This window comes from Copadichromis virginalis, linkage group LG22 (assembly GCF_057382275.1).
Source record: "Copadichromis virginalis isolate Kocher_CV1m ecotype Utaka linkage group LG22, C_Virginalis_male_GT1.1, whole genome shotgun sequence".
NCBI lineage: Eukaryota > Metazoa > Chordata > Actinopteri > Cichliformes > Cichlidae > Copadichromis > Copadichromis virginalis.
In genome coordinates this window covers 26,569,000-26,595,050 of record NC_140638.1, presented here as the reverse complement: position 1 = coordinate 26,595,050, position 26,051 = coordinate 26,569,000, and the positions used below count along the sequence as shown (strand labels likewise).

The window sequence follows — 26,051 nt, the reverse complement described above, 5'->3', positions numbered from 1 at the left end:
GAAGTAGATTTGGGTGTCATCTGCGTAGCAGTGGAATTGAATGTTATATTTCTTGAAAATATTACCTAGATGTAGGAGATAATAAAAAGCAAAGATCCCAGGACAGAGCCTTGGGGTACACAGGACTTAACTGGAGTAGATGGTGATCTGTGAATAAGTAATTGAAAAAAACTGTGCACGGCCAGAAAGATATGTGGTAAACCAGGCGAGTGCTATATTTTTGATGCCAATAGATGTTAATCTATGAAGAAGGATGCCGTGGGAGATTGTATCAAAAGTTGCCATAAGGTCAAGGAGAATGAGGATAGTGATGAGTCCAGAATTCGCTGCAAACAAAAGATCATTTGTGATTTTTCCTAGAGCTGTTTCTGTACTATGGAATGAACGGAAGCCAGATTAAAATGGTTCAGTTTTTTCAGTTTTATTTATACAGCACCAAATCACAACAACAGTCAATTTTAAGGTAGACCCTACAATAATACATACAGGAAAAACAACAATTAAATGAACCCCTATGAGCAAGTACTTTGGCAACAGTGGGAACACGTGAACACGTAAACATTTGGCCCATTTCTCATGGGGCGCTGCTAGCTTGAGTGACACACATGTCTAAGATGGACTTTATACAGTTTATTCCTCTGCACGACAGACTGCTCTATACAGGTTACAGGGCACGCCTCTGAGCGCATCTATCATTAATGCTACTGTGCATAAAGCTCCGACAATGGTACAGACCAGCGGTTCATTACACTCCCACCAATCATGCTATGATTTACAAACTAGCTAAATCATACATGATTCTGAACAACAACAAAAATGAAACCACTTCAGCCAATATAAAGGTGTACAGACCATGATAGAGCAGTTGCCACTTGGAATGGTACATTGTTTATGTCAATATGTCAGTTCATCTCAGACAATAACATGTTTGTTATTATTCTCTTTCAACAAGAACCACCAATTTTTGGATAGGCTGCTCGATAATGGGGGGCTTGAAAGCACGGTCCTGTTTTTTGGTCCGACTTTGGTCTCCTACTTGAACCTTGACCCGACGGACTAAACCATCATCCCCTTCAATAGTTTCAACTATACGTCCCAGTTGCCACTGACACCTTGGTAACATACCTTCTTTGATGATAACAATGTCATTCACTTTTAGATTGCGGAGGGTTTTGTGCCACTTCTGTCTTGTGGAGGCATTCATGAGGTATTCTCTTTTCTGCTCAGTTAAGTATTCTACTCTATGCCACCTCTTCACTGCATACATTTCAATTCAATTCAATTTTATTTATATAGCGCCAAATCACAACAAAAGTCGCCTCAAGGCGCTTCATAGATACAGAGAAAAACCCAACAATCATATGAACCCCTATGAGCAAGCACTTTGGCGACAGTGGGAAGGAAAAACTCCCTTTTAACAGGAAGAAACCTCCGGCAGAACCAGACTCAGGGAGGGGCGGGGCCATCTGCTGCGACCGGTTGGGGTGAGAGAAGGAAGACAGGATAAAAGACATGCTGTGGAAGAGAGACAGAGGTTAATAACAGATATGATTCAATGCAGAGAGGTCTGTTAACACATAGTGAGTGAGAAAGGTGACTGGAAAGGAAAAACTCAATGCATCATGGGAATCCCCCGGCAGCCTACGTCTATTGCAGCATAACTAAGGGAGGATTCAGGGTCACCTGCTCCAGCCCTAACTATATGCTTTAGCAAAAAGGAAAGTTTTAAGCCTAATCTTGAAAGTAGAGATAGTGTCTGTCTCCCGAATCCAAACTGGAAGCTGGTTCCACAGAAGAGGGGCCTGAAAACTGAAGGCTCTCCCTCCCATTCTACTTTTAAATACTCTAGGAACAACAAGTAGGCCTGCAGAGTGAGAGCGAAGTGCTCTAATAGGGTGATATGGTACTACAAGGTCATTAAGATAAGATGGGGCCTGATTATTTAAGACCTTGTATGTGAGGAGCAGGATTTTGAATTCAATTCTGGATTTAACAGGAAGCCAATGAAGGGAAGCCAAAACAGGAGAAATATGCTCTCTCTTTCTAGTCCCTGTCAGTACTCTTGCTGCAGCATTTTGGATTAGCTGAAGGCTTTTCAGTGAGTTTTTTGGACATCCTGATAATAATGAATTACAGTCGTCCAGCCTGGAAGTAATAAATGCGTGAACTAGTTTTTCAGCATCACTCTGAGACAGGATATTTCTAATTTTAGAGATGTTGCGCAAATGGAAGAACGCAGTCTTACATATTTTTTAATATGTGCGTTGAAGGACATGTCCTGGCCAAAAATGACTCCAAGGTTCCTCACAGTGTTACTGGAGGCCAAGGTAATGCCATCCAGAGTAAGAATCTGGTTAGATACCATATTTCTAAGATTTTCAGGGCCGAGTACAATAACCTCAGTTTTATCTGAATTAAGAAGCATGTCTTCTTTCACAAATTTTCCAGGTGGTGGTAGGGCAACCTTGGACTTCATCAGTATAAGATGGTTTGGAGTAAGAGGTTCAGGTGCTTTTGGGTCGCTGATACTGTCCACAGTCAATGGGTGGCTATTTACAATAGCCATGGCTTCATAAAACAAAGTTCTAAGAGAGGCATCGTCTAGTCTTCCTGCACACTGAGCAGTAGTGGCATTTAGCACATTACGAATGCTCCTAATGGCCACCTGCATGACTTGCAGAAGGAGCACTGAAAACAAACTCACACTGTTTGTCTGCCAGGAAAGCTTCCAGTGCCTGCATGTCACACGCCTCTGCCTTTCTAAATGGAGGGACAGTAACTGCGTGTGTATATGTAAGCGTGTAAAACCTGAAGATAGTCAGATTAACAGTATTTTGTCTCTATCTGCCATTCTGCAATTCATCTCATGTAAAAAATAACATGCGCACAGCGTGACGTGAAAAAGGCACATACCTTTGACGTTGCGTGACGAACTCTGTATTCCTCGTCCACACGTAAACGCAAAAAAGGAGTTTTAAAAAATCTCAGTTTTCGGTGATTTGAAACACCGTTTATGTGTGGATGAAGCAGCTGTGTTTTCAAAAATACCCATTTAGGTGTGGACGTAGCGTAAAAGAGTTAGTAGTTTACTTTCTTACTACCTGTAATTTATTGCAGATTACTTGTATTTGCTTAATTGCTTACTAAATGTTTGAGGTGTGAAATGGATTGGAATGGATTGCATTTATACAGCGCTTTTCTAGGCACCCAAAGCGCTTTACAATTCCACTATTCATTCACTCTCACATTTACAATGTGAAATAAACCACAATGGAGCAAAATATGGGTGTGTGCCCCCCCCCCCACGAACATTTTTCTTGTAAAACAAAGGGGGGCCCAGCAAAAAAAGTTTGGGAACCACTCCTGGAGAGTGTTGTTACACTTGGTTGACTGTTGTGATGGGTTCTCTCTTCACCATTGAAATGATTCTGCAATCATCCACCACTGTTGTCTTCCTTGGACACCCAGGTCTTTCGGGGTTGCTGAGTTCACCTGTCCTTTTTTTCCTTTCTCAGGATTTACCAAACTGTAAATTTTGCCACTTCTAATATTGTAGCAATTTCTCGGATGGGTTTTTCTGTTCTCTTTGACCGCGTGGTGTCTGTTCATAATAAAATTTTCCAAATGCAAGCACAACACCTCAAATCCACCCTCTTTTTGAAGGGACCAAACGTAAATGGACAAGTGACTCAACAGCTATTCATAGGCAGGTATGGATAATTTCTTCGCCATGTCATTATCAACTAATTAATTGATAATGACATGGCGAAGAAATTATCCATACCTGCCTATGAATAGCTGTTGAGTCACTTGTCCATTAACGTTTGGTCCCTTCAAAAAGAGGGTGCCACATATTAAGAAGAAGAAACTCCTAAACACTTCATCCACATTGAATATGGATACCCTAAATTAAATGTCATTTCTATAATATGACTATAATTAGAATATATTTCAGTAAACAGGTAACAAAACAAAAGTTGTCAGTGTCCAAATAGATATGGACCTAACTGAAGGCTACTCTGAGTGCTCAAAGCACTTTATACAGCAGATCACATTAGGTCTGTTGCATTTTCTAAGTCTAGGATACCAAGCGATTCCACTTAATAAATAGATGCATAAATCCAGCTGCGGTTGTTGTTTAAGTCTCGGTTGAAAAGCTCAATCCTCTGGTTGTGCACAGAACTTCCCATTAAGCCAGAGCCTTCACCCCTGCTTGTTCTCATGTCCTCCCAAATGTGAGACTTCTCACGTAACCCCAGATATGCAGGGGTCTGCCAAATTGTCTAACAGCTGCAGTAAAGAGCGCTTTTACAGTCTCAGCTCTGATATCAAACATCAACACCCCGCTCCATGAAAAACAAACTTCCAACGAATCAGCTTGTGATTTGCATCTATATGTCATATGAAATTTGGATGAGGCACGGCATATACTCGCCAAGCAATTGCAGCTCTTCTGGACAGAACACCAGCCGAGTCCACTCCCCCTAGTGACTCTCTTAGACGCCATCTTTGAACCACTATATTTTTGGAATGCAGGTGTCCCATCAGCATCATTTCTCCAACAGTTGGATGTTCCGTTTTTATCTGAGAAACTATCTGATGATTTAAATATAATATTTAGATGTAAAATTTGTATTTTATATAGTATTTAGATTAAATATATTTTGAAATACAAAAAGTTTGAAATATAAAACGTTACAAATATTTTCGTAAATGTTGTAAAAAGTGACTCGAAAAATGTTTTCATAAGGTTTGGAGCTAAATGTGTAAAACTGTTGCCGCTAATTACAGCATTTTCAGTTTACAAACGGCGCACCATAGGTAGGTAGGATGAGGGTAAGAAAAAGCTCTGAGACGCCCATGCTCCTGAGCATAAATTGTTTCTTTAAAAAAAGCAAAAAATGTCATTTTAGAAGTTCAGTCCAAAACTCTGAATTCTGATGGTGCTTATTGTAGAAGCTGCTCTATTTTTAGCGGAAACAGTTTTTAATACACGGAAATAATATGAAACTAAAGGCTGATTTTAGTCTCCATATGAAAGGGCGACCCTTTTCCCTCATTCAGTTTATTGGTGGATCTGCCTATCTGTCACGTAATGTTCTCTCTGATTAGTCGGACCCGGGCTGTTTGCCCGCCCCTGTAGGTGGAGCCTTCCTCTCTCCTCGTGCCACCCAGAAGCTTCCAGGCTGTTGTCCGGCACGCGCTGTGAAAATGATCGGCCAGCAGGTTTTAGTGCTCAGTGAGTATTCTTATTTTCCTCCAAAGCTTTTACAAAACCACCGACAACCGTACGCAGGCCGTTCGGAACTGCCTTCGATCCGCTAACAACCCAGAGACGCACAAAGCGGGGCGCGGCCGGCGTTAGCATGTTAGCCCGGTTAGCAGATGGATGATAGGCTAACTTAAGCTAACCCGTTACTCAGCATGAACACGGAGCTAGCAGGCTAACGGTTCCTTTGAGGCTAAAATCAGGCGTTCATGTGATGGAGTGAAGGTGGAATCCTCCACCTGTGTTAGTGTGAACTCACTTATTGATTATGTCATTAGGAACATGTCATTGTGTTTCTGATCATTGTGATTGATCCAGAGAGAAGAGTCATCATCAGTACTGATCGTTTTCTTTTTCAGGCGGAACCTCTGCCTATTGAAAACGGATCATCACTGTACGAATAAGAATAAAGAGTAACAGCACTGCGTGTATGCGGGCAGTAACTTCTGTGTGTGTTTGTGTCTCTGCAGACCAGAACGTGAAGAGGGAGTCTGGACGTAAAGTCCAGACCGGGAACATCAATGCAGCAAAGGTGCGTTTGTTCTACAAGGCTCTGCTCACTTCCTTCTGTGCCCTTTAGGTCACAAACTGAATAACCTGCTTTGTGATCCAGACGATGTGTTGGTGCTGTGCACAGCGGTCCCCGCACCACTGCTGACATATATCTTGCCTATCAAATTTGTTACCGTGGTAACTGACATGTCCAATCTGGCAGGTGCTCCAGCTGTTGGTTGTAGTCAGTCTTGGCCTGCTCCTCTTCTTGTAGGAGCTGGGCTGGGTAAAAAAAATAGAATCATGACCGGATTGGTCTCATAGCACAATGAGCTTCTTGATGAGCTTCACACTGTCCTTAAAGTTATTGGTTAGTTACTTAATAAGCAGCTGTGTCCAAGTGCACTCACAGAAGGCAAACAAACATTATGTTCTGTGTCTGAGCAAAAAACCTCAGGTCTGGCTAATTGAGGAAATCCACCAGTGACAGTAGCCTGGGTTAGCCAGGGCCTCCTCTGCTCCTCTACTCATGCTTTTAGCTTGGTTCTATGTAGAACCCATAGTACCTATGCAGTGTGTCCCCATCCTTTCACCCTGTCATAGCTTGGATAGAGTTTTTTGTTGTTTTTTTTTAACTAAAATAAAAGCATTGTGTTTGGACAGCTGTTTAAACTGATTGTATACATTTCTAAGATTTAATCTCCTGAATATTTAATATTAGTAATTAATAGGATGAACGTGTTTATTTGTTACTGAGCAATTAATAGAATACTCAGTTACTAAAATAATGAATAGCTTTACCCAAGTGTTTATGATTATTTAGTCATTGAATTTATACATATATTTGCTCATAAATGAAGAAGAGTAAAATTTGAAGAAGATAAAAAAGGTGTTTAAATTTGTGTGCTTTGTTAGCTTTCTGTTTAGAAGCTGCAGAAAACATCTGCCAAAGGATGTGTAGTGCATTCACATGCGGTATTAAATTGTTTTTATATAAAACATTGTCCTAAATGCAAAAACAAATTGGTTAAAAATGCACTTATCAGTAAGGTAAATGTTACTGTCTGATGAAGATTTCTGACAGTCCTACACTATATCGTGGGGCGATCGTGGCTCAAGAGTTGGGAGTTCGCCTTGTAATCGGAAGGTTGCCGGTTCGAGCCCCGGCTTGGACAGCCTTGGTTGTTGTGTCCTTGGGCAAGACACTTCACTCGTTGCCTACTGGTGGTGGTCAGAGGGCCCGGTGGCGCCAGTGTCCGGCAGCCTCGCCTCTGTCAGTGCGCCCCAGGGTGGCTGTGGCTACAATGTAGCTTGCCATCACCTGTGTGTGAATGGGTGGATGACTGGATATGTAAAGCGCTTTGGGGTCCTTAGGGACTAGTAAAGCGCTATATAAATACAGGCCATTTACCATATATGAATGTGTTAGTTGTGTGCGTGTGTGCGTACATAACAACCCTACAGACCAGCAGATAGGGCTGCTCAATTAATCGAATTTTAATCACGATTACAGCTTTCAGCCATGCCAAGCTCCTTCTGAAATGACTTGGGCTGTTTCAGGACCAGACACCAGATGCAAAGTGAGAGGAGGGCATTAGAATAATAAAATACAGTGGGGCAAAAAAGTATTTAGTCAGCCACCGATTGTGCAAGTTCCCCCACTTAAAATGATGACAGAGGTCAGTAATTTGCACCAGAGGTACACTTCAACTGTGAGAGACAGAATGTGAAAAAAAAATCCATGAATCCACATGGTAGGATTTGTAAAGAATTTATTCGTAAATTAGGGTGGAAAATAAGTATTTGGTCACCTCAAACATGGAAAATCTCTGGCTCTCACAGACCTGTAACGTCTTCTGTAAGACGCTTTTCTGTCCCCCACTCGTTACCTGTATGAATGGCACCTGTTTGAACTCATCATCTGTATAAAAGACACCTGTCCACAGCCTCAAACAGTCAGACTGCAAACTCCGCCATGGCCAAGACCAAAGAGCTTTCGAAGGACACCAGGAAAAGTATTGTAGACCTGCACCAGACTGGGAAGAGTGAATCTACAATAGGCAAGCAGCTTGGTGTGAAAAAATCAACTGTGGGAGCAATCATCAGAAAATGGAAGACATACAAGACCACTGATAATCTCCCACGATCTGGGGCTCCACGCAAGATCTCATCCCGTGGGGTCAAAATGATCATGAGAACGGTGAGCAAAGATCCCAGAACCACACGGGGGGACCTGGTGAATGACCTGCAGAGAGCTGGGACCAAAGTAACAAAGGTCACCATCAGTAACACACTACAACGGCAGGGAATCAAATCCCGCAGTGCCAGACGTGTTCTGCTGCTGAAGCCAGTGCATGTCCAGGCCCGTCTGAAGTTTGCCAGAGAGCACATGGATGATACAGCAGAGGATTGGGAGAATGTCATGTGGTCAGATGAAACCAAAGTAGAACTTTTTGGTATAAACTCAACTCGTCGTGTTTGGAGGAAGAAGAATACTGAGTTGCATCCCAAGAACACCATACCTACTGTGAAGCATGGGGGTGGAAACATCATGCTATGGGGCTGTTTTTCTGCCAAGGGGACAGGACGACTGATCCGTGTTAAGGACAGAATGAATGGGGCCATGTATCGTGAGATTTTGAGCCAAAACCTCCTTCCATCAGTGAGAACTTTGAAGATGAAACGAGGCTGGGTCTTCCAACATGACAATGATCCAAAACACACCGCCCGGGCAACAAAGGAGTGGCTCCGTAAGAAGCATTTGAAAGTCCTGGAGTGGCCTAGCCAGTCTCCAGACCTCAACCCCATAGAAAATCTGTGGCGGGAGTTGAAAGTCCGTGTTGCTCGGCGACAGCCCCAAAACATCACTGCTCTCGAGAAGATCTGCATGGAGGAATGGGCCAAAATACCAGCTACTGTGTGTGCAAACCTGGTAAAGACCTATAGTAAATGTTTGACCTCTGTTATTGCCAACAAAGGTTATGTTACAAAGTATTGAGTTGTATTTTTGTTATTGACCAAATACTTATTTTCCACCCTGATTTACGAATAAATTCTTTACAAATCCTACCATGTGAATTCATAGATTTTTTTTTCACATTCTGTCTCTCACAGTTGAAGTGTACCTCTGGTGCAAATTACTGACCTCTGTCATCATTTTAGGTGGGGGAACTTGCACAATCGGTGGCTGACTAAATACTTTTTTGCCCCACTGTATATCCCCGCCATGTCTGAAATATCTTTCAACGATCATTAAAAATGACTGAGCCGATTATTAGCCCCTCCCTCGTTTATCCGCGACACCTTAAAGGCCGGTCCGTGAAAATATTGTCGGGCATAAACCGTCCGTGGCGCAAAAAAGGTTGGAGACCGCTGATCGAAAGCTCGGAAAGCTAAGCAGAAGTTATTTGGAGAGGAGAGTGACTGCCGTTGGCTGAAAAGAGAGGTAAAAAAAACTTCAGTGGTGTTGCACACTATTTTATATTATTTTTTAAAGTCATTGGTAACCTTTTAAAGCCGGTCAGAGCAGCACGCTCCGTTTTGTGTAACTATTTTTAAATCCCTGTAGAACCGGAACCGTGTAAGCTAGCGCAATAAACCGGAGGAGTTGTACTTACATCTGATGCCATCAGCTTGTCCTCGGTCACGGTTTCCTTCCACATAAAGCTTTGCAAAAATTGCATAAAAAGCACTTGCAGCAACAAAAACATAATATTCCAGAAACACGCTTTGCCGATCCGATCAGCTGTTCGTAACACTTCCCACAGTGAAACAGATGTCAGCGGAACTGTCGCATGTCCGCTATTTCCTGCTCGAAACCGGAAGTGATGTCATTTTCGCGGAAATTGTAGTTTTTTACTTGTAGGCCTTAAAAGCCTATACTGGTCATGTTTGACTTTTCTGAATCGTTTCTGTGATGCTTAGAACTCGAATTGCACTGCTGGAAATAGTTTATTTTGATGCACCTGCTGTTTTCTTTTCAAATTTGCATCATAGGATTGTTTTTTTCGTTTTTCCTGCAGTGTATATAAAAATTGGTGTATCTCCAAAATAAAACTATGAAGACACTCAAAATAAATTTCCTGTTGTTGTAAACTATTTTTTGCAACTTTTTTGTATTTAAAGTTTTGAGGGATAAACCTCTTAAATTTCTCCAAGTAGAAATATATGTAAACAAAACAAAAGCGATTTTCAATTTTTTTTTGTAGTTTATTGCACTTTTTTGCAATTAATGTAGTTACTATGGACTTAATGCATACATATTATTAAAATATGGGCTATAACAGTTGCATAGCAAATTAAAATGCTCCCACAAATGGCACTACAACATGTAAAAAAATAATATGAGCTCTGGCGGATTTGGTTCTATAGTAGGTCTTAAAGGGTTAAATAAATATCGTCAAATAATCGAGATCTCAATTTCAGTGAAAATAATCGTGATTATCATTTTTGCCATAATCGAGCAGCCCTACCAGCAGAGAGTTTGTGCAGAACGGGTCAAACTCAGATTTAGATTTTAGTGTGTTACACACAGCCTGTGCACACTGATGGCTTACCTAAGAAACACCTGCAGAGAGCAGTTTACAGTGCTGACAGTGACATAATCATGTTCACTGATTGGCTGATAGTTCAGTCTGAAACAATGTGTACACGGGTTTCATTCTGCTAACAGCGTCAGACACTAACGGGGAGCTGTGTGTTTCCTCTGAATGCCGGACTGGCTGTGGCACAGAAAGCAAAAAGGTGATGCTCAGAGACTGAGTCGGCACATAACTAGACCGGTTCAGGCTGGTCCAGGTGCTGCTCAAGGACCAGGAGTACCATCACAAACATCTCAGCAAAGAGCCAGCTCCTGTGTGCTCCATTATTGACCATTGTCACACACACACACAACCTGCTGAAGCTCCAGCTTTTATTGACTTTTAGTTATCCTGGCAGAATATTGGCATTCTGGTCTCTCAGTGCTCTACATAGATTCACTGCAGGAGGATAAATGAACTCAAATTGTGTGTGACAGATAAAATCTGATCATATTAACACAGACCAGTGTGATCAGCATGACTAAATAATAATCAATAAGCAGTTGTACACCTGGCTCTTTGAAACATGTTACAGATGACATGCTAACTCTGAGATCCCCAGTGGGTCGTGAGCACAGACTCACCATAACCTTACAGGTGATAGGAACTATTGATCTGACCCGCTGGGATTGATTGAGTGATCGATTGACCCCTTGATCTCTTTGTGCGTTTCAGACCATTGCTGATGTCATCAGGACCTGCCTTGGCCCAAGGGCCATGATGAAGGTCAGACCCTCTGCACATGCACAGCAAGAGAAGTGTTGTCGGCATGCTAATATGCTAACATGTGCCCCTGTGTGTGTGTATATGTAGATGCTGCTTGATCCCACTGGAGGAATCGTGATGACCAATGATGGAAATGCCATCCTCAGAGAGGTCAGTCACTCACACGCTCACACTCATTCAACATCTAATCAGGCGTGTGATTCCTCACCTGCTGCATTTCCTTGGCAACAGATCCAGGTACAGCACCCAGCAGCGAAGTCGATGATTGAAATCAGCCGTACACAGGATGAGGAGGTGGGAGATGGAACCACCTCGGTCATCATACTGGGTGAGGAAGAGGACGAGAAACGTGGCACACAATCACACGATCTCTCAGTTGATCTAAAACCTGTCTTTGTCTCTCTCTCCCCCCCTCTCTCACTCTCTCTCTCTCCCTGTCACCTGTGTGACCTTCAGCCGGTGAGATGCTGGCAGTGGCTGAGCAGTTTCTGGAGCAGCAGATGCATCCGACTGTGATCATCAGTGCTTACCGCCGGGCGCTGGAGGACATGTTGGACACCCTGAAGGAGATCAGGTAACAGCTGTTCCAGCTGCGATGAAGTTGCCATGTCCTATGCTATGTGTAACTTTGCCCCCTCCCCTCCTAGCACCCCTGTGGACACGTCAGACCGCTCCATGATGCTGAAGATTGTCCACTCAGCCATTAACACCAAAGCTCTGAGCCGCTGGTCTGAGCTGGCCTGTAACATTGCGCTGGACGCCGTGCGCACTGTGGAACTGGAGGAGAGCGGTCGCAAAGAGATTGACATCAAGAAGTACGCCAAGGTGGAGAAGGTACGAATCACTGTGGGCCAGTCGCTTTAAACTAGGGTTGGCTCGCCTGCCTTCAGGTTGTTTGTTAATAAAGTTTTATCTGTCCCGTTTCCAATGATGGTGTGCTGCATACAGGTTCCTGGTGGAATCATCGAGGACTCATGCGTGCTGAGAGGAGTCATGATCAACAAAGATGTGACGCACCCAAGGATGAAGAGGATGATCAAGAACCCACGAATTGTCTTGCTCGATTGCTCGCTTGAGTACAAGAAAGGAGAGAGTCAGGTGATACATACACACACACACACACACACACACACACACACACACACACACAGACAGACAGAGGTAGTTACACTTGTTTGCGTGTGTGTGTTACTTGTGTTAATGTTTGTCTGTGGCTCCGCCCCCTGCAGACAGATATCGAGATCAGTAAGGAGGAAGACTTTGCCCGGATCCTGCAGATGGAGGAAGAGTACATCCAGCAACTCTGTGAGGACATCATCCGCCTCAAACCAGACTTGCTCTTCACCGAGAAGGGGATCTCAGGTACATGTCAGCTGCAGCTCAGCAGAGAGAGTGGAGCTGGTGCAGAGCACCAAGATGGTGAACAAACGTGAAGGGAAAGTCCTCTGAGGTCAATGCCTGAAACAAAATAACAGCGTAGCATTTACTTCCCGTTTCCTGTCAGATCTCGCTCAACATTACCTGGTGAAAGCTAACATCACCGCCATCCGTCGCGTCAGGAAGACTGACAATAACCGCATTGCGAGGTACGCAGCAGCCAATCAGCGTTCTGCTCCTCAGACAGGAAGTTTTAGCGAGCTGTAAATAACTGTTTCTCTCTCAGGGCGTGCGGCGCCCGGATTGTGAGTCGGACGGACGAGCTGCGTGAGGAGGACATGGGCGTTGGAGCTGGGCTGTTTGAGGTGAAGAAGATCGGAGATGAGTACTTTACCTTCATCACTGAGTGCAAAGACCCCAAAGCCTGCACCATCTTGCTGAGGGGGGCAAGCAAGGAGATCTTGGCGGTGAGCGGTGGTCGATCAATCAATCAGTCAGTGAGGTGATTGGTAAATCCAAGGATTGGTTAACACTGTCTCTGTCCACAGGAAGTGGAGAGGAACCTGCAGGACGCCATGCAGGTGTGCCGTAATGTGTTGCTCGACCCCTTCCTGTTGCCAGGCGGTGGCGCAGTGGAGATGGCGGTGTCGAAGCACCTGACGGAGCGTTCCCGTGCTCTCACCGGTGTCGAACAGTGGCCATACCGTGCTGTAGCTCAGGCGCTCGAGGTTATCCCCCGAACATTGATCCAGAACTGTGGTGCCTCCACCATCCGCGTTCTGACATCACTGAGGGTAAGCAAATGAGGTAACAGCAATAAAACTTTATTTAACGTGTGTGTTGTTGAGAAGTCAGTTGTTTGTATTTGTGTGTGTGTGTTCAGGCCAAACACACTCAGGATAACAGTGTGTGTTGGGGTGTGGACGGTGAGAGTGGCTGTCTGTCCGACATGTCAGCTCTTGGGATCTGGGAGCCATTCGCTGTCAAAGCTCAGACCTACAAGACCGCCGTCGAGGTCAGAACTTCCCACACAGCAGTACATCCTGATGTGTGATTGATATCAATGATTACTGATCAGTAGTGTGATTGATACTGATGATACTGCTGTGTTTGTAGACGGCCATCTTGTTGCTGCGTATTGATGACATCGTCTCTGGTCACAAGAAGAAGAACAAAGAGGAGCAGATGGGAGGACAGGGAGCTGAGTAGACCCACATCTGTCCGCATCACTCTAGATCCACGTCAGTCTCTCTTCCTCTGTGTGTGTGCGTGTGTGTGTTTGTGTGTATGGATGGGGACTAGTTGACTCAGTGAACTGTAACAACAGTTAATAAAGTTACCTTTGAAACCTGCGTGATGTACTTTTATGTTTTTTATGAGATTGTAAACCTGGTTTAGGTTTATTTTTCATTCTGCCAACAAAGAAGCTTACAATTATCTCTGTCTTTACATGCTTAGCTGTAAAAGAATTTTCCTCATACTCAGGGGCTTGGGTTTTCACACTTTAACACCATCCCCACCTGATGTTTCGATAAACAGTTGAACCTAGGTGCAACATCTTTAGCTTGCTACTGAAAAGCTGAAGGTAATGTTTTTATTTGAATCAGCTTTTTAAGAAGTGTCCATTTAAAAAAAAAAAAAAAAAAAGATTGTGAGCTTTAAATTTTAATATTTAATAATTTCATTATCACTTGCCTGAGTTTATAAACTTTGTAACGTTTAAGTTTTTTATGCCATTTTGTTCCTACCTATTGTTTAGAGTGGGATTGTTTATGGTGTGTAACATGCTCTGTGCCATGTGTGTTGAGGAATCGAAAAAATGAAAAGTTGACTGCACACTGTCGAATCGGTATTTATTATACAAGAGAACTTTTAACATAAGCTAGCCTGCCATACATCCAGGGACTGAGAAACACAAAAAGGCACCGTGGCTGAGATTTGACGAGGCTAGGAAGGAAAGCTTAATTACATGGAAGGCAATAAGGAATAGGAATGAATAAAGTTAATTCAGATATGGGCTGATAGTTGAAGTTGAAACAAACACACAAGACTTCTGCATCAAACTTTTTTACTCCCATCTCCATTAACTTTTTCAAAGACTGTTTTGTAATGCGTTCTGTCTTTCAGTTAAAAACTTATATTTCATTTATTTCTTTTAAAACAAGAGGACGTAAGGACTCCATTAAGTGGAAGGCTGTTTTTCTGTTTGTTAAGGACCAACAAAAAAAGCTTGTGTGTGACAAGGCAGATAAAGATGGACATTTGGTTCCCTGTGTTTTGAATATTTTTAACATCCATTCTAATTAACATTTATTTATGGGTACAACAATGAACAAAAACAGATTTTTTTGCATCAGACATCAATTGTAATAAGGGAACTGTAGACAGAATTCACCACTGACTATGCGATGATACGAGGTGATTTTTAATTAGCTTGTGATGAGATTTTATTAACAACAAACATATCTAAAAGGTGCAGAATGGGGTTTAAATGGTTTGCCTGGCATAAATCTAAACCTAGTTGGATGAATCTACTCTCTGTGTTCTCAAATCTATAGTTCTTGGATAGGTGACTAAGGTGCTGCCACGTCCATTTCTAAATTGACTGAAGTTGTCGCCGCACTCTGAGTGAAATGCCTTCATCCAACATCAATCTCGTGGTCACATCAACTCCTTCAATGCATGGCATGCATTTCTCCAGCTGTGTTGTCTTTCAGAGCTGAAATCCAAGCTGAAGCTCCTCCTGTCAAAGGTGGGAGTTTGGCAATTAGTCCTTTCGTGTTGCAGTGGCTAAAAGGATTATACACAAGCTGGCCAGTGGGTGCAGTTCCCAATGGCATCTGTATTTTGGGAAGAAAGCTCCAAGCTTGTTGTTCAATCTGTGTCTGAGATCTTGTATAATATTTTCATGGTAAGGCAGCTCCCTCCTCTTCATCCTCTTCTGATGATAGAGATTCAGAATAACAGTACTCTCTTTCAGAGTCCTCTCTCAATCAGCAGTTTTGTCCTCGTTTAGAAGTTTTCCTTTCAAGGTTCCAGGAAATCTCCCTTTCACTTACATTCCCACAGACCTAAGGTGATTCTTCTTCTTGCTTCTTCTATCTTTTCTGGTTTGTTTTGAAATCTCATGTTGCTTTAGCCAGTTGTACATTTTTTTCTTTTTCTGGGATTCTTTGTTGCCTCAATGTAGTTGCTCAAAAGTTGTACCTTGATATGGTGGAGGTGAGTTTGCCGACAAAGATGGATATAAAAGTGGAGTCATAGGTGCAGCCTCTGCAGCTGCTGGTCTAGTCTCAGTTGCTTTGAGATTCTGGCTTTGTGTTGCAAAATTCTGCCTCTTCCCTTTAATGTTTCCATTGTCTGTACACAGTTTGATTCTTAAACAAAATAAAGAATAAAGAAAGCACTCTGCACCCAGATTGGACTTTTTTATGTATGATTGTGCTCTATGTTCAAATAAAGAAAGTTTGAAAAGAGGGGGGGGGGGTTAGCAAACATGTTCATTAAATTATGAAACAGCAAAATGGCGTAAGTTACAATGATCTGATGCAGAAGTATAATTCATATATAAAAAGTGAACCACGGTCGTAGTGCAGAAAACCCGGGGTTAACTCTGCAGTATAAGCCTTTGGTCAGTTTCACAGAGCTGAAACTCTGACTGAAACAAAAAAGCCGGAGTTTCGACTCAGGATCGACAAACTTAAAGCTGTGAGATAAACCTGCTGCCTGCGCAGTTCAGCCCATGACTGGGTTAGTCTGAGCTCAGCTCTGGTTGGCTGATCTCTTTCTGACACTACGAGCAGCCAGGTCAGCTGACTTCAGGGAACCAGCGGATCATGTGATCAAAGACCGAGCAGAGACGATGGCAGCGGGGAGCGCGTGGAGTGGCGGACTGTACGTGGTTCTCGTGCTGTGGATCGTCACTGTAACGTGCTCCGCGGAGCCCGGACGCAGACAGGTGAGTTCACAGGTGAAGCCGGAACCGGCTCCGAACCGGCTGAGAGCGTGAGGGCCAGAAGGGGAAGCCGGAAGTGACGGAGGCTTGTTTGGTAGCTGCTCAGCTCAGCTGAGGGCTATAGACCCGGGATTAAGGTTGTATCGTGTGATCAATTAGCTGTTTCCCGATTGTTTTGAATAGAGTCGTAAAGAGGCGCAGCGGGTAGAACCGCATGTGGTCCTCCAATCAGAGAGCAGTTGGAATCCTTTCAGTAACTGAGACATCTATCAGTCTTGATGCATGCTCAATCATCAAGGTAAATAAATCTCAGAAAGTTTGATTTTGTTCATCTGGACGTTTTCAGTGGGAGAAACGTTTCGTCACTCATCCAAGTGACTTCTTCAGTCTCAGCTGTCTGCAGGTTTCCCCAACCTTAAACAGTACATTTGCATAATGACTGAAACTAGCACCAGTGGCAAGTCATGGGCTGTGAGGTCAGTTCCTTGGTTTTTAATCTCATGACCATTGATCAACAACAACTGCTCAAAGCCCACTGATCAAAAGCCATTGATAAATGGGATCAAGCTAGGAAGGCACCTAAAGAAAGCTCCAGCGGATCCAGTAGAGAAGGACAACCATTGCCTAAGTGAAATCCCATAGTGATCCTGTATGTGTCAGGAGTATTAAACAGTTGAGGCGCACTTGTTTCTTAAGGCTGTGTCTTTGTGTAGTTTATGTGAAAAGGGAAAGGCCATCTCTGAATCCAAGAGGGGGGCTAAGGGTACATCTTTTGCCATCTTACAATGCAGTGATTGCAGCCATTCCCCAACTCTTTGTGAGTGGTACTCATGGTCCCTTTGATAAGTGTCCACTGATCAGTGGTTGCTGATTAATGGTCATGAGAATTTACATATTAATGATCAGGGAACTGACCTCCCAGCCCATTGTTCTTTCAGTGGGCTAGTTTCAGTCATTATGCAAATGTACTGTTTGTAAGATTGGCGAAACCTGCAGACAGCTGAGACTGAAGAAGTCACTTGGATGAGTGACGAAACGTTTCTCCCACTGAAATGCCACGTCCAGATAAACAGAATCAACTTTTGGGGAGACACCTATCAGGTTTTTCTTTTCTTAATGAAACTTCCTTAACTGCTTGTCCTACAGTTAAAATAATTTTAAATGTACTCATAATCATCTCACGGACGTAACACGTACAGCTACTTTCACTGCCACTGATATTTATTCTTTTTTTCCTTTTTCTGAGTTAACTTCAGTAATTACTTTTTCCAAACCACCAACATGTCTTTTAGACCCCATTCCTACATGATTGCTTCTATCATTAATTAATGTTTCAATTTTAAATATAATCAGCAAACCACAGGCCTTCAAGCTGGCAGTAGGTACACCATTACTTAAAAAGCCATCTTTCGACCCGCTGTGTTAGCTAATTACAGGCCATTTTCCAACCTTCCTTTTATCTCCAAAATGTTTTAAACAGTAGTTGTAGTTTCAGTCAGATTTCAGGGCTTATCACAGTAAAGAAGTGGCAAAGGTTACAATCTTTGTGTCTTATTGCCTCTGACAGTGGACTCATTCTGTGCCTTTCCTGCTAGGCCTCAGTCCTTTATTCAATATTGTTGACAATAATATTTTATTACAGTGATTAGCGCATGCTGTAGGTGTTAATATACATTTTTAACATTATGCAGATGACACCCAACTTTATCTATCCATGAAGGCAGATAACCAATTAATTATACTGCAGGAATATCTAAAAGACATAGAGACCTGGATGATCTCTAATTTACGTTACTGTACAGTAACGCCACTGTTTTGCACATGTCTCACTCTGTATATTTTATTTTATATATTTTATTTATTGTTTACTCTATTTAATTTGTAAAATATGTACACACACACACACACACGTAGAAAAATATTTAGTATACACATCCAGAAATGCATATACTATTATATATTGTACATATATTTACTAGTTTCAGATGTAGCCATTCTTGTATTTTGCTTGTTTACATTATTGTATTTTGCACAACTCTGTTGCTTGTGAAGCTCGCACACAAGAATTTCACTCACATGTGCTGTACCAATGTACCTGCACATGTGATGTGACAATAAAAGTGATTTGATTTGATTTGATTTTCTGCTTGTAAATTCAGATAAAACTGAGGTTATTGCACTTGGCCCTGAAAATCTGAAAACATGGTATCTAACCAGATGACTACTCTGGATGCCATTACCTTGGCCTCCAGTAACGCTGTGAGGAACCTTGGAGTCATTTTTGGCCAGGACATGTTCTTTAATGCACATATTAAACAAATATGTATAAATACTTTCTGATTTGTGCAATATCTCTAAAATCAGAAATACCATGTCTCAGAGATGCTGAAAAACTTGTTCATGCATTTATTACTTCTGGGCTAGACTACTGTAATTCGTTATTCTCAAGATGTCCTAAAAACTCCCAGAAAAACCTTCAGTTGATCCAAAATGCTGCAGTAAGAGTGCTGACCGAGACTAGAAAGAGAGCATATTTCTTCTATATTGGCTTCCCTTCACTGGCTCCCTGTTAAATCCAGAATTGAATTGAAAATCCTGCTCCTCACATGCTACACGGTCTTGAATAATAAGGACTCTTCTTAATGACCTTATAGTACCATGTCATCCTACAGACTGTGGCTTACTTGTGCTTCCTAGATTATTTACAAGTAGAATGGGAGGCGGAGCTTTCAGCCATTAATGCGTGGATCTACCTACTATTAACATTGAATATAAATTCTAAAACTGAATATATTGCATAGTGTAACCCCCCTCCACCATTAAAAAATGGTTCAGTCCATAGCGCGGACTGGCTTTATTTCTTGTTTTCAGTAGCAACCGATGGCCATAATTGTGCTAGATCACATTTTGAATCAACACCATGGGCATTTTTAGATTTTAACACAGGTGGTTTGACTGTTACACTCTGGAAATGGAACGAAGGTGAGTGGTATTAACCCTCTGGGGTCAACGGACATGCAAATCCAAATCACATGACCGATTTCAGATGACATGGCAGCAAAGAATGATGAGTATCCATTTCAACTTGTGTTGAAACTTCGGACTTCAAACTATATAGCAGTAATAAACCAGAGTTATGATAAAAGAATATATTCTGTGTATATATACACAATGCTCTTTACTGAATACTATCATCATGTTCAGTGTGCGAATAAAACGGTAAAAAAATGTCTAAGCACAGTGCAAAAAAGAAAACCCTTTCCTATTGGTCGAAAAATGTACCACGTCGACCATAAAAAAAATTATATGGCACCACGTGGGGTTTAGTTGTTTAGGAAGAGGGGAGTGACGGAGGTGAGAGAGCGAGCGAAAGAGAAATAATAATAATAATAATAATAATAATAATAATGGATTGGATTGATATAGCGCTTTTCAAGGCACCCAAAGCGCGTTACAATTCCACTATTCATTCACTCTCACATTCACACACTGGTGGAGGCAGCTACCGTTGTAGCCACAGCTGCCCTGGGGCGGACTGACAGAAGCCAGGCTGCCATATCGCGCCATCGGATACTGAATTTGAGATGTGAGAGATTTCTAAGATGTGGCATATTTGGAGTGTGTAGTTAATGTGTTGTGTTGACTAGTGTAGTTGGTTGTTTTGTTTTGTGTGTTAAAACAATGAAGGCACTAACAAACAATTTTTTGGAGCGGCACAAATAAAACAGTGATGCGGACGCTGAGGATCCTGTACAGTATCTTAGCTGTTCCTAGGACTGCGCTCTTCTGGACAGATATCTCGGATGTCGTTCCTGGGATCTGCTGGATCCCCTAGTCTAGCTTGGGAGTCAATGCACCTAGTTCTCCGATTACCACCGGGATGACTGTTAACTTCACCGTCCACATCTTCTCGAGCTCTTCTCTGAGCCCTTGGTACTCCTGCAGCTTCTCATGTTCCTTCTCCCTTATGTTGCTTTCATTCGGTATCGCTACATGTATCACTATGGCCGTTTTCTTCAGTTTGTCTACCACCACTATGTCTGGTTGGGGAGCCACCACCATTTTGTCCGTCTGTATCTGGAAGTGCCACAGGATCTTACCTCGGCCTTTCTCCAGCACCCCAGGGGGTGTCTCCCATTTTGAGCTCGGAACTTCCAGGCCATAATCGGCACAGATGTTTATCTCATCAAAATTACAATTTCTTTTTTACACTTAAATGAAATAATCAAAAACAAAATAAATTGGGCCTTCCATGGTTTTATCCCATAGTGATTATTTTTTTTTATATCTTTTGCTGTTTGCATAATTTAATGAACATTTTTGCTAAAAAAAAATGCCCTTTTTTGTACTCAGTACTATTCAATAAAGGGAAAAAAATATTCAGCAAGATGAGACCAATGGCTGTAGAAAAGATGAAATGCTCTGAGTAGGTTTGCTTCTTCTGTCTTGCAGATTTCAATGCAGTTATACCCCAGCTCACATTCAACCCCTCAAGCTGGTGACCTGCTGCATGTGAGAGCCGTGGGAGACGATGACACGCTGCATTTCCTGTTCTGTAGCCAGGGGGCGCCAACGCTGCTGCTCATCCACACCAACTCAACTTCTTCTGAAGTGCAGGTATGGACAGGAAGTCGGTAAACTCAGTGTGATGTCATCGGACAGAGAAAAGTTTCAGAAAGGGCGTAAACAATCAAGTGAAACCGAGTGCGAACGGCCAGCTTTGTGAGAATAAAAAATATACTTCTGATAAAATGAAAAAATGGATGAAAAGCCTCAGCCTACTGAGAGGGTGATTTTTATTTATTTATTTTATTTATTTATTTTAATCTTAAGAGCTGCATTGATTTTAATAAATCTGTCCCTGACAAACACTGTTCACTTAATAATAATGATTAAAAGATGATGGAAGATCTGCTCTACCTCCTGAGCTAGAGGATCTACTGATTGGAAGGTTGGTTGTTCGATCCCTGGCTGCTCCAGTCTAATTGCTAAATATCCTTGGGAAAGACCCCAAGTTGGTTCTGATGTGTTTATTGGAGTGTGAATAATAGGTAGAAAGCACTTACGCATAGGGCTGCTCGATTATGGCAAAAATGATAATCACGATTATTTTCACTGAAATTGAGATCACGATTATTTGACGATATTTATTTAACCCTTTAAGACCTACTATAGAACCAAGTCCACCAGAGCTTATATTATTTTTTTTACATGCTGTAGTGCCATTTGTGGGAGCATTTCAAGTTGCTATACATCAATACAACTGTTATAGCCCATATTTTAATAATATGTATGCATTAAGTCCATAGTAATTACATAAATTGCAAAAAAGTGCAATAAACTACAAAAAAAATAGAAAATCGCTTTTGTTTTGTTTACATATATTTCTACTTGGAGAAATTTAAGAGGCTTATCCCTCAAAACTTTAAATACAATAAAGTTGCAAAAAATAGTTTACAACAACAGGAAATTTATTTTGAGTGTCTTCATAGTTTTATTTTGGAGATACAGCAATTTTTATATACTGCAGGAAAAACAAAAAACAATCCTATGATGCAAATTTGCAAAGAAAACAGCATGTGCATCATTTCAATGTGGGAAGTGTTACGAACAGCTGATAGGAACGGCGAAGCATGTTTCTGGAATATTATGCTTTTGTTCCTGCAAGCGCTTTTTATGCAATTTTTGCAAAGCTATATGTGGAACGAAACCGTGACCGAGGACAAGCTGATGGCATAAGATGTAAGTACAACTCCTCCGGTTTCATATGCAAAACAAATTATTGTGCTAGCTTACACGGTTCAGGTTCTACAGGGATTTAACAATAGTTACACAAAACGGAGCGTGCTGCTCTGACCGGCTTTAAAGGGTTAACAATGACTTTAAAAAATAATATAAAATAGTGTGCAACACCACTGAAGTTTTTTTTTACCTCTCTTTTCAACCAACGGCAGTCACTCTCCAAATAACTTCTGCTTAGCTTTCCGAGCTTCCCTCGGGTCCTCTTAATCAGCGGTCTCCAACCTTTTTTGCGCCACGGACCGGTTTATGCCCGACAATATTTTCACGGACCGGCCTTTAAGGTGTCGCGGATAAATGAGGGAGGGGCTAATAATCGGCTCAGTCATTTTTAATGATCGTTGAAAGCCCAGATCGTAATCGTGATTAAAATTCGATTAATTGAGCAGCCCTACTTACGCATGTATGAATAGGTATTTACCAAATAATAATTAGGCCCAAATTCCAAATTATAGACGAACTGAGATCCACATCGTGGGTGGGGCTCATAGTCAGAGCATACAAACTGTACAGGTAATCAGTTCTGAACCTGGGAACATGAGCCTGTCCTGCATTATCCAGTGTGCTTCAGACTCAGTGTCCTTTTTGGTCCTGCTGCCCACACACTGAGCCACAGTTAACAAGCCGATAACATCAGTGTGCCTTTTATTCCTCTCACTTATCAGGCATTTGTACGTTTCATTAGCAGACCCTAGGATTTCCTTTTTACTGAGACTTTTTACTTTTTAATGTGAAAGTATATCAGGAGAACTCAGCTGAGAGGGCACAGAGACTTCTTGGGAACCCCAGGGTCTGTCCATAAGCCTGTCATTGGCGGGGCTGTGGGGCTATGGGCTCACAGCTGGAGGATAAATGTTGCCGAAAGAAGGGGCTAAACACTTGAGCCCAACCTTTTAAAATAAAATAAAAGTAATTAAATTAAAAATTAAAATAAATAAATAGTTTAAGTAATTTCTGTTGTTTGTAACATTCTTGACACCCTAATGTTGATATATGTGTGACAGTCACATGACTGTTCATAATATTCTGACCTTGGGTGTGCTTTGTGTCCCAGGTGAACTGGCCTGAGTTTGTGGCTCGCAACACCAGCGGCAGCCTGAAAGTGGAGCCAGAGAGCAGCTTGATGTACAGCAGTGCTGTCGTCTTCAGCCGGGTCAGAACAAGCTCAGTCCACCTTAAATCTTTAGGGTATGTCTGGATACATCTAACCTTAAACTTTTTTTTTCTCTCAGCTGTTGGAGTATGACGATGTGAACGACACGGCTGAGCCGACCTCTGACCTCTTCCCTCCATACGACCTGCAGAACTTCACCTGGAACCCCATCAACCTGTCCGAACCCATGGCGCTTCTCTGTGGCACCGATGCCTCCTTCACCAATGGCTCGCTCTGCCTTCAGGTCTGTTGCCGAGCACAGTGAAATCAGTATTCAAAAATGATCGATACGCTGACAGTCATTATTTTTATTTCAGCTGTCGGTTTTTGACTCTGAGGGGCGGGGAGAGGCATGGCCACACCTCCTGCACTCTGTTAACTCTTCCCAGTTGGAGGTGTGGTTGGATGGCATACCGGCCCGAGCCACTCAGTCCAGGTTCCTGTTGGAGATGCATGCAGTAGGGGAAGCTTATCCTTTAAGCACAGTCGACGTTTACCAATCAATCGACGATGAGTATACGCCATCGATATTCAAGGTAGCTTTGTGCTGTGCGTTATGTTCTTCTTCTTGTTCTGACATCATTTTATTTTCTTCTTGGAGGAAATCATCCTCATCAAAAGACTTATCCCTAAACCAATGAATGATAAGGACCCTTTAAATATCATGTTAAATTCAATAAATGTACCACCCAAAATGAGAAATCTGGCCCATCATTAACTACATTTATTTTTTATTATGAATTAATGTGGTCTGAATTGAGTATGGTGTGCTGTTTGACGACAGACCCAGTCAGTGATTAGACATAAACTCAGCGGGACATCCAGTGTGACGACCTACTCGACCAATAAGCTGCCACAACCCTGGATGTGTGCACACAACCCTGCGCACACATCCAGGGTTGTGTGCGCAGATGGACTCCTTTAGTCTCGGGGGCTGGTTTGGAGGTTTGCTCCACCTTGTTTTAAGCTTCCCTGCAGAAGAAAAGAGTGCTCTATCCTGCTGAAATGCTGCTGAAAATGGGTTTTCTCTTGTTGGCCAAACACAGATTGGATCTTTGAATATTTTCTCACATCAAATGAGGTTTTGATGTTGAGTCACAGAAATATATTTCGATAGATTTTTTTTACTGTAGACAGTGGCCCTGTTGGTGTGGGCGGGAGTATGACTTTGATTTTTCTTCCATATGTTTCTGGTCCTGCTCATTCTGTCTACAATGTAGTTTGAGTAAAGTTTGACTGAATGTCCTGTATTGACCTCTGACCCCTCAGGTTTCTCAATGGGTGTCATCAGTGAATGGCAGTTCTGATGTTCTGGGTTATGCACTGTGGAAGCCAGTGGCGTACCGTCAGGCACGGCCGGCTCTGGAAGATGCCACGCCATGCCGTCACTCGGTGCCGCGGGCTCAGAGTGGGTCGATGGTGACGGCTTCGTCCGGTCTGATCCGAGGCTTCTTCTCAGATCCAAAGAGCATGGCACTGAATGTGAGCTTTGGCCTGGCGGGGGAACCATTCTACAACGTCACACGCTTCCTCAGCTGGTAGGCTTGTTGTTATTTCTTTGTTGTTTTATCTCTTACTCTCAGCCGATCAGCTCTCATCTCCTCCTTACTCCTCCAGGACACTGCTGGTGGGTGTTGGGTCACCGCCTGTTGACTCCTTCTCTCCTCTGGTTGTTGCCATCATGGCAGTTGGTCTGGGAATTCCCATGATCATCCTGCTGGTTGGTGGAATCTGGCTCTGCATCCGTAAAAGCAAGGGAGCATCCTCAGCCTCCTACGAGCCAATCAACTAATCATTTCACTGCGTTGCCAGAGACAGTTTTAATGTTTTAGAAACAGATGACGTCACAGTGACATTCCAGCCAGTCAGCACACAGCAGAATCCGTGTACCCATTTGTGTTTTTAAAGACAGTCAATGTGTTTGATTGGTGATTGGATAAGATCTTACTCTGTCCTCATCGATTTCTTCCTGAATCAAACCTCCAGGCTCACCACTTGGCAGCCATCTTGAAAAACCTGTGGGCTCTTATGCTCATGGTTATTCTGAAGCTTTCTTTTACTTTTTCAGTAGGTCATATAAAATACAATGTTTATAAATAAAATATATCCTTTTTCTGAACCCTCAGTCATTGTTACTGAACCCTGACAGGTTCGTGTTCCTTTCTGATGATGTCATATTCTTACTCTAAAGGGTTCATTTAAAGCAGCTGCTCACAGATGAAGAGTCTGCCACCTTGGGGCCAGTCTTTGACTTTCAGATTAAAAGATGTACGATTAAAATTTTTACTTTGAAACTAAGAAGCAAAGTTAAGTTGATTGTTAATAAAATATATCAGAATTGCCTGATTCAGTTTCTTTCTTCATCAGATGTCAGCTGACATGTCACTGGTGTTTTTTAATAATTTAAAAAAAAAAACTTTCATATTACAGGATGTCTCACCTGGATTTGTTTGACACCTAGTTGTAATAAGAAGTAAGTTTTTTTTTCAGATGGTTTCTCTAATCTAACATCATCAGTCAGGACAGGAGGTCACATGAAATTGGTTATCAGCTTAATAAATCAACCCAGGATTTATTAGTCTGGCTACAGCACATTCATATGAATGGGCTGGTGTTGGCAGCACGTTGTAGAGACATGCACAGGTGTGCTGAGAACAGAGCAGCTGATTTTACTCAGAAACATAATTATAACAGTCCCCT

The 26,051-nt window shown here is 42.3% G+C and overlaps 2 protein-coding genes across 3 annotated transcripts; both read left to right on the top strand.

The window, feature by feature from the left end:
* The first annotated feature begins 5,146 nt into the window (after window positions 1–5,146).
* On the top strand, window positions 5,147–13,796 carry cct3 (chaperonin containing TCP1, subunit 3 (gamma)). The gene is made up of 14 exons (XM_085445125.1): window positions 5,147–5,239; window positions 5,740–5,801; window positions 11,017–11,067; window positions 11,155–11,217; window positions 11,299–11,395; window positions 11,524–11,641; window positions 11,715–11,901; window positions 12,016–12,165; window positions 12,297–12,429; window positions 12,572–12,653; window positions 12,731–12,911; window positions 12,993–13,238; window positions 13,328–13,459; window positions 13,561–13,796. Exons 1-14 carry the CDS (start codon window positions 5,212–5,214, stop codon window positions 13,651–13,653), a joined length of 1,623 nt encoding a protein of 540 aa, XP_085301251.1. The 5' UTR covers window positions 5,147–5,211; the 3' UTR covers window positions 13,654–13,796.
* Window positions 13,797–16,249: 2,453 nt separating this feature from the next.
* Window positions 16,250–25,697, top strand: glmp (glycosylated lysosomal membrane protein). 2 transcript variants are annotated; one of them, XM_085446594.1, is made up of 7 exons: window positions 16,250–16,402; window positions 20,852–21,016; window positions 23,253–23,351; window positions 23,431–23,595; window positions 23,669–23,887; window positions 24,621–24,889; window positions 24,969–25,697. In XM_085446594.1, the coding sequence occupies exons 1-7, from the start codon at window positions 16,307–16,309 to the stop codon at window positions 25,141–25,143; spliced, it is 1,188 nt and encodes a 395-aa protein (XP_085302720.1). In that variant the 5' UTR covers window positions 16,250–16,306; the 3' UTR covers window positions 25,144–25,697. The 2 variants fall into 2 exon arrangements, with proteins under 2 accessions (XP_085302720.1, XP_085302721.1); XM_085446595.1 differs by lacking the exon at window positions 16,250–16,402 and adding an exon at window positions 16,519–16,697.
* The last annotated feature ends 354 nt before the right edge of the window (window positions 25,698–26,051 follow it).

Coding starts and splice junctions, on each gene's coding strand:
- cct3 (XM_085445125.1), top strand. CDS start 5,212: ATGATCGGCCAGCAGGTTTTAGTGCTCA. Junction 5,802..11,016: donor GGAACATCAATGCAGCAAAG/GTGCGTTTGTTC, acceptor TGTGCGTTTCAG/ACCATTGCTGATGTCATCAG. Junction 11,902..12,015: donor AGTACGCCAAGGTGGAGAAG/GTACGAATCACT, acceptor TGCTGCATACAG/GTTCCTGGTGGAATCATCGA.
- glmp (XM_085446594.1), top strand. CDS start 16,307: ATGGCAGCGGGGAGCGCGTGGAGTGGCGGACTGTACGTGGTTCTCGTG. Junction 21,017..23,252: donor CAACTTCTTCTGAAGTGCAG/GTATGGACAGGA, acceptor TTTGTGTCCCAG/GTGAACTGGCCTGAGTTTGT. Junction 23,596..23,668: donor ATGGCTCGCTCTGCCTTCAG/GTCTGTTGCCGA, acceptor TTTTTATTTCAG/CTGTCGGTTTTTGACTCTGA.